At 51.2% G+C, this 8,428-nt stretch overlaps 1 protein-coding gene across 1 annotated transcript in view; it reads left to right on the forward strand.

Annotated features, from left to right (window-relative positions):
* Positions 1-7,879, forward strand: part of jag1a (jagged canonical Notch ligand 1a) — a 48,372-nt gene extending 40,493 nt beyond the window's left edge. Inside the window, 7 exon segments of the mRNA XM_061230021.1 lie at positions 301-386; positions 1,600-1,713; positions 2,407-2,516; positions 3,826-4,065; positions 5,242-5,373; positions 5,990-6,140; positions 6,650-7,879. Coding sequence (XP_061086005.1) covers positions 301-386; positions 1,600-1,713; positions 2,407-2,516; positions 3,826-4,065; positions 5,242-5,373; positions 5,990-6,140; positions 6,650-7,215 — 1,399 coding nt within the window. The 3' untranslated portion in view covers positions 7,216-7,879.
* The last annotated feature ends 549 nt before the right edge of the window (positions 7,880-8,428 follow it).

The raw sequence follows: 8,428 nt of genomic DNA on the forward strand, positions 1-8,428 counted from the left end.
CTGGCCGAACTGAAGGGTGTAAAATAAGTACAGTAAATCAAATAAATGTTTTAAGAGCTGGCACAAAAATGAAAAAAACTATTTGGGTTCCCCGACTAGAAACCAGACTAGCACTGAACTGTGACTTGCTCCCAATTTGAGACACTGTGACTCAAATCTGGGCCACTGTGACTGATACTCTGTGACTGACTCCATTCTGAGACTCTGTGACTGACTCCATTCTGAGACTCTGTGCCTGACTCTGTGCCTGACTCTGTGCCTGACTCTGTGACTGACGGGCGTCCTCCCTCTGTCCTGCAGCTACAACAGTGGGACGTGTGTGGACGGCGATAACTGGTACCGCTGTGAATGCGCGGCGGGTTTCGCCGGGCCGGACTGCCGGATCAGTGAGTATTAAACCCCCGGGCCCGATCCCCCCCCGCCGCCGCTAATACCTATTAAAGTCTGCCCCGCGGAGAGGCCCCCACCCCACCCCCGGCCAAAACCTGCCCGTTTTCCACCCTTACCGAGGGGTGTCGATGTCCAATTAGCAGAGCTTTGCAGGGCGAGAGGGCAGCAGGGTCTCGCGATTAGCGCGGCCCCGGGATCCCCCTGGAGGAAAGCCCTGCTCCTCAGGGCTAATCGGCATTAGCAGCTTGTTCTGGGTTTAGCTCCTTACTCCTCTCCTCCCTTCCTCGCCCACGTATGTTTGCCCAGCTGTGTCCCAGGGTTTCGGGGGCGCTCGGACAGTCAGAGCGGCCGGGGACTCGCTTTTCTGTGCTCGAACGATCTTGCCTGGTGCAATTGAGCCGTTCGAGAGGACCGGAAGGCGAGGGTTTGCCCTTTTTGAGAGTATTTCCCTGGTTCCGTTACACCAGACAGTCGCAGTCAAGCGGAGAAAAGTATTTGAATCCAAGACTGAAATTTAACTCCAGTCTGGTCTGGATACTGGTCACCTAGAGTCTTGTTCATAACTGTTTATCCCAGATTCTCAGAAGCTCTGTGAAGCTTCATCTGCATTATTAAAGAAGCACTACACCCTTCCTTTACAGAAAGTAGCACATCTTGCAATATATTGTAGATATGTCAATTTTCCAGGAAATGAGAACTAATTTTTAGCAGTGTAATATATTGCGACATCTTAGTGATCATAATGCATATAGTGTCCAGTATAATGATAATATGGTCTTATTCCCCGGTACGTTGTCAGCTGTGCTCCGGTCCTGTCAGGGTTACAGGGTTCTGGGTTCTGCGGTGTTTGTTGTGTGTGCTCGTGGAGCTGGGTCCTGGGTTACTGCGCGTCCTCGACGAGACGTAACGCGAAACGGCCCGGCACCTCCGGCGCTCCTGATCCGATTGTTACTCGCGCCGCGTCCGATTCGACCCGCTTCGGGTTACAGGGTAACAATACGGGTCCGACCCGTTCTGTGGGGAACACTGACTCCTGCTGAGACGCACACACAGACACACACACACAGACACACTCACACACACACACACAGACACACACACACACAGGGTGCTGTGTGTTATTAGGCGTGAATGGCTGACCGATTGTGTTTCGGCCCGTGATTGTGTTTGTTTTATTAATTTTATTTTTTTCCCCCCTCTCTCTCGCAGATATTAACGAGTGCCAGTCGTCCCCCTGCGCGTTCGGGGCCTCCTGCGTGGACGAAATCAACGGGTACCGCTGCCTCTGCCCCCCTGGGAGGGCGGGGCCCAGGTGCCAGGAAGGTGAGTCCTCACAGGTCACCTCAGTCCACCCTCTCTCGCATCAAAACACCGTTAACCCTTTGAAGCTGTAAGCATCCAATCTGGCCCGGGAATCCAAATCCAGCCCTGGTTTTCTTCTCTCCCGGGTGCTACTGTGCCGATTGGGGCCAGACTGCCTTCCTCACGCCTGACTCCCAGGTGAAGGGGGAGGGTGGAAAACCCGGCAGTTCTCGGCCCCCGAGGACCGCGATTTGATTCGATGATCCCCGATCATTCTAATGCTGATGTCACAATCACTACCGGTGACTGAAATCGGCAGAGTTCTAGAACACTGAACTGCTAAGAACTTAAAAATAAATAAACATTCCAAAAAGCCTACTCTTCTGAGGGTTAATCTGTGAGTCTGCTGAGGGCCGCACCCTCGGGTACTCCTGGCCTGGGACGGTCCCGCTCAATTCATCTCCATCGCGCCTGTGAGAGGGGGGCGATGTCCCCGGTCCCTGCAGGCCTGTGGGCTGCAGCAGAGCTCGGCCCAGGGGTGCTCAGAGTGACAGATTTACTGCCGAAGTCGGGTCAGGCGTAGTGTGAAGTGCGGATGATGGCGTCAGATAAAGAGGCGGCCCCGGGGCCAGACCTCGCCCACCTGCCGGATGAGGGGGAGAGAGAGAGCCACGCGGGAGTGCGTTCGTGACCGTATATTCGTTCTTCTCGCAGTGACGGGGCGACCCTGCATCGCTGGCGGGCACGTGGCGGCTGACGGGAGCCGGTGGGAGGAGGACTGCAACACCTGCCAGTGCCACAACGGCAAGACCACCTGCACCAAGGTACGCCCCCCCCCCCCCCCCCCCTGTCTCCCCCCGTCTCCCTCTCGCCTGCCCCCTGAGGTGGCCGGCACAGATTACATCTTCCATCAGCTCCGCCACGGAGCCCAAGGCTAGATCAGCTGGGACGGGTCAGATTAGGGTCAGCACCAGGCCAAGTCACACCTGTGTTATGGTATCGTATACACCGAGAACCTTAACTTCCTCATTCTTCGGGGGGCGGGGGGCTGAGGGGGTGGGTTGGAGTCTCTCTCTCAGCGTTCTTTATCATCATTTTTATGGTAATCTGATTGGATACAGTATCTCCCCCATTGTGGGGGAAAAAAAGGCTAGGGAGAAAACAGTCGTGTATGCCACAGTTTTACAACATTGCCATGGCAACAGCACTGGTTTAAATAACTGCTCTCTTCATGAAGGGATGGGTCTGCAGGGCATTTTGGGGTCCTGACATGTTTTTGGTTCTTTGTGTCTCTGTGAAGCACTTTGTAACCCTGTGTTTAGACCACTGACCACACTCACTGTGTGTGTCGCTCACCTGTTTGTGTGTGTGTGTGTGTGTGTGTGTGTGTGTGTGTGTGTGTGTGTGTGTGTGTGTGTGTGTGTGTGTGTGTGTGTGTGTGTGTGTGTGTGTGTGTGTGTGTGTGTGTGTGTCGCTCGCTCACTCGTGTGTGTGTGTGTGTGTGTGTGTGTGTGTGTGTGTCTCTCTGGTGAGTGTGAGTGTGCGCGTGACTGTGACTCACTCTCGTGTCTCTGGTGTGTGTGTGTGTGTGTGTGTGTGACTGTGACTCTCTCTGGTGTGTGAGTGTGTGTGTGTGTGACTGTGACTCTCTCTGGTGTGTGAGTGTGACTCACTCTTGTGTGAGTGTGACTCACTCTGGTGTGTGTGTCTCACTCTGGTGTGTGTGTGTGTGTGTGTGTGTGTGTGTGTGTGTGTGTGTGTGTGACTCAGACTCACTCGTGTCTCTGGTGTGAGTGTGAGTCTGTGACTCTCTCTGGTGTGTGTGTGTGTGTGTGTGTGTGTGTGTGTGTGTGTGTGTGTGACTCAGACTCACTCGTGTCTCTGGTGTGAGTGTGAGTCTGTGACTCTCTCTGGTGTGTGTGTGTGTGTGTGTGTGTGACTGTGACTCACTTATGTCTCTGGTGTGTGTGTGTGTGTGTGTGTGTGTGTGTGTGTGTGTGTGAGTGAGACTCAGACTCACTCGTGTCTCTGGTGTGAGTGTGAGTCTGTGACTCTCTGGTGTGTGTGTGTGTGTGTGTGTGTGAGTGTGTGTGACTGTGACTCACTCTGGTGTTTGTGTTTCCGCTCCAGCAGATGTGGTGTGGGCCGCGCTCCTGCAGGGTGCACAGTAAGGGGCGGGGCGAGTGCCCCTCCGGCCAGTCCTGCGCCCCTCTGAAGGACGAGGCCTGCTTCGTCAGGCCCTGCGTGGGCCTGGGGGAGTGCTGGCCCTCCCGCCCGCCCCCCGGCCCGACCAAATGTCACCCGGGATCCGATTTCCTGGAGAGCAGCTGCGCCAACATCACGTTCACCTTCAACAAGGAGATCATGACCCCCGTGAGTCCCCCCCCGCCCGGGCGGGAAGCCCCCCAAACCCCCGATCCGGTTATGAGACCCCCGGCCCATTACGGCAGGGGCTAACCGCGTTCCCGCGCGAGCGCTAACTCAATAGAGCCGCTCCCCGAGATCAAATTCACTTGGGGGGACGGCTGAAAGGCCCGCTCTGTTTCGGGGAGGGAGAGAACGAGAGAGAGAAAAAAGAAAAGGAAAAAAAAAAAAAACATAATAATCTGCCTGTCCCGGGAAGAAGTTTTGTGTCGATTTTCAGGGTTTTCCCCTAGCTATTGTGATCATTACCTCACCCCCACCCCCTCCTCCTTCCCCTCCTCAACTGCCAAATGATCCATAATCCTCTGCTGTCGGTATTGATTAATGATGTCTGTCACGGTTTCGTAAATGGGCAAGATAATTCTCTTCTTTTTCCTAGAATTCTTTGTTGAAACCTGTTTTCACGATGTTTAGAAATAAGGCTTATTGTAAAGGCTTTTTAGGCGTTTTCCATTCTGAGGACTTCCCAACGATTTTAAAAGAAAGATAAATATTGTGAATAACACACACAAAAAGGAGAAATGTGTGTGTGTATAGCGCAAAACCAGGCTTAGGAGGCCTGTCCTCACAAGGAGGCCAGTTTTGAGGTGTTGGTCAAGATGTTGTGGACCAGAATCCCACACAGGAATGACAGAAATCCTTGTGGAACACTTCAGACAGACAGGGATAATGGAGAGAGGTTCAACCTAGAGGGTAAATCGGCCCGTGCTTAAATCTGCCTATGCAGACCTCAGCACTGTTTTTACAATGGGTCCCTTTGGGAAAGTTTCTTACGATGAGCTGTACTGTTTTGATTTTTTGGTACAAAATGGGGAGGTTTGTTTGTGGGTGGAATATCACTGACGCAGAGCAAAAAGCAATTCTTCTAGCAGTTGTTCACCATCGCACATGCGCCGTGTCTTGAAATTAAACACTTTCTCTGGCTTTTCTCAGAGAGGAGCAGTAGACTTGCGTAACTACGCATGCTTATGGCACTTCCCTTAGCCTCTCGTACGGCTAGTCTAAAGCAGAATAGCAGCTGATAGTTGAGATTGCCATCGCTCTCCTTCACCATCTTTGCTTCAGGTTTAGAGATTTTGCTGTTCTGACCTCTGACCCCTGACCCCTGACCCCTGACCTCCGCAGGGCGTGACGGTGGAGCACATCTGTGCGGAGCTGAGGAACCTGTACGTGGTGAGGAACCTGTCGTCCGAACACACTGTGGCCATGACCTGCGACCCCTCGCCCACCGCCAACAACGAGATCCACGTCACCATCGTGAGTACCCACAAGCCACTGCTCTGTCCTGAGCGTCTGATGCAGGCTCGCCTGTGATTGGATGTGCCGTCCGTGAAAGGTCAGGTTGGGTCAGAACACCGTTGGGTTCGGACCTGGGTTTCCATCAGGCAGTCTGTGGACCCCGAGGGGTCCTTGAAGGTACTGTAGGGGGCCCCTGGCGAGACTTCATTTAGCAAATATTCATAAGGCCAGTGCAGCTGCTGGGCCTTCGAGAAAGGCCCTTAATCCAACTGCTCCTGGGGGGATTGGCCCCTGCTTAGTCTAATCAACTGTAAGGATAACCTTTTGGATAAGTGTCAGCTAAAATAACTGTAATGTAATTTAACTTATGATGGAGGTCCCCTGAGTGGCTTTGTGCCTGGGTGGGATCAGGAAAGGTTGAAATGTCTAATATTGTCTACATACATTTTGTTGACGAACCAAACCGTTGTCCGTGTTGCTTAGAAACTTTGTTTTGTAGTGTCTGATTTACGGTTGCCATGGTTTCTGAGATTCAACTTAGTAGCGGTATTGAAGTTATCGCATGAACTAATGAGTTTTGGACTTGATTTTCCTTCCATTTAAATAATTTTCTCCAATTTTTTTTTTACTGCAGTCGACGGAAGACCTGAGGCCAGACCGAACGCCCATCAAAGAGATCACGGACAAGTTCGTCGACCTCGTCAGCAAGAACAACGGCAGCAACGCCATCATCACCGCCATCGTGGAGGTCCGCGTGCAACGGAGACACACCCCGCCCTCCACCGGTAAGGAGCCTTCATCATCACCATCGTCATCGCAAAATGGAGGCGGTGATTTAGTTCAGGTTCAAGTTTTAAAGGTGGCTCTACATCTACCATTGAGCCTGGAAGAGTTTGCGAGATTGGTTTCCTGCGTTCTGATTGGTCCTAGTGAGTTTCGGCCAGTGTTATGTTGTGTTTCATGGGTTGAGTTGGCCTCCAAATGGTGTATAAAATCAGGATTCATCCAATCGCTGGTCTCTTACTGCTGTAAGGTTATGAGCGGCCTGGTCAGGCTCATAGTGCTGTAAGGTTATGAGCAGCCTGGTCAGGCTCATAGTGCTGTAAGGTTATGAGCAGCCTGGTCAGGCTCATAGTGCTGTACGGTTATGAGCGGCCTGGTCAGGCTCATAGTGCTGTAAGGTTATGAGCGGCCTGGTCAGACTCATAGTGCTGTAAGGCTTTGAGTTGCAGGTGTTCGGTTTGTGGTGTAGCCCGTTTTCCTGACCTGCCTTCCCCTCCTCTCCCTCTCGTAGCGGACTACCTGGTGCCCCTCCTGAGCTCCGTGTTCATCGTGGTCTGGATCCTGGCGCTGGCCTCCGCCTTCCTGTGGTGCGTGCGTCGCCGACGGAAGCACAGCAGCCAAGGCAACGGCAACGCCGCGGCGACGGAGGACAACACCACCAACAACGTGCGCGAGCAGCTGAACCAGATCAAGAACCCCATCGAGAAGCTGCCGGCGCACGCCAACGCCAACGCCAACACGGGCCCCGCCGCCAAGGACTACGAGGACAAGAACTCCCTCATCGCCAAAATTAGGACAAACAACTCGGACGTGGCGGCGGTGGCGGCATCGACCGCCACGACGACGGCGACGACGGCGGCCGCCGCGGCGGAGGACGAGGAGGAGGACGAGGAGGAAGAGGCGGAGAAGCGGCTGCAGAAGGCGAGGTTCGCCAAGCAGCCGGCCTACACCCTGGTGGACCGGGAGGACAAAGCGCCCAACGGCACGCCCAGCAAACACCCCAACTGGACAAACAAACAGGACAACAGGGACCTGGAGACGGCGCAGAGTCTCAACCGCATGGAGTACATTGTATAGTCGGGGGACGGGGGACGCGTTGCCGAGCAACCTCGCCCACTTCCTGGAGGTGGGGGGCGGAGGTAGGGCGGGGTGGGCCGGGAGAGGGGCGGGGTCTCTCCGAGTTTGTAGTTCTTAAAACTTTGTTGCGTCATATTTTTTTTGACTCTCTAAGGTTTTTCTTTTTTTTTTTCTTTTTTTTTTTTTTTTTTTTTTTTTTTGCATAGAAATCCCTGTGTTAATTTAAGTTTTGACAAGCTGGCTTACACTGGCAAAGATCGTTGCTGTGGTTGGCTGGGACGGATCGACTGCTGCATTTTTCACGTCTATGCAAAACTAGCTTTGAGCGCCCCCCCCATTTTTTTCCTTTTGTTCACAAATCAAGACTCGAAAAAAACACGGTGGATAAGTACACACGCGGTGGGTTTTTAGTATTAAGCTCGTTTTCGCTTTCCACCCCCCCTTTGTGCGAAGTGACTGCGAATGGTCCAAAGCATTTTTTTATTTTGATTTTTTTTCAATTGTTAAAAAAGAGAAAGTGACAACAAAAAACCCTAAATATGGTTTTGAATTCACAATTTATGTGGGCTCTATATGGCGGGTGAACAACTAGTTCTGTATTCGAAAGTATCTTTGCAGCTCCATACCACAGCAACCATCTCAAAGTTTATTATTTATTATTTTTATTATATTTTTGTTTGTCGGGGGCGGGCGAGGGAGGGGAGGGGAGGGGGGGGGGGAGGGATCAGGTCAATGTCAGCAGTTGCTGCCAATATGAAGAATTTAAGTGTCAATTTAGAACGTTGTATAGATATGTAAATATTTTTTTTAATTAATCACTGTGTATATTTGATTTATTAACTTAATAATCAAGAGCCTTATTACCATTCCTCTTTTTATTTATATGTTGTTTAGATTTGAAGGTTTTGATGGCTTTGTAAGCTTACGGCTTCTTTATTTTTGATGAAAATTGTTTCACGTTTCATAAATGCCAAAATTTGAAGTGTTCTTGAAAGAATAGTTTATTTTTTAACGATAGGACGGGCATTTTTGTGCCTGCAAAAAAGAGAAAAAAAAAAAAAAGAAAAAAATGTTTTGTACAATGTCAGATGTTTGAATCCATTTCTATAGTACCTTTTTTTTTTTGGTTTTTTTGTTTTTTTTGCCAGGACTTTTTTGTAAGTACTTAAGGCATGTGAGAAAAATGAAAAAAATATATAATTTTGCTGCTTTT

The sequence above is a fragment of the Conger conger genome, chromosome 2 (genome assembly GCF_963514075.1).
Source record: "Conger conger chromosome 2, fConCon1.1, whole genome shotgun sequence".
Taxonomy (NCBI): domain Eukaryota; kingdom Metazoa; phylum Chordata; class Actinopteri; order Anguilliformes; family Congridae; genus Conger; species Conger conger.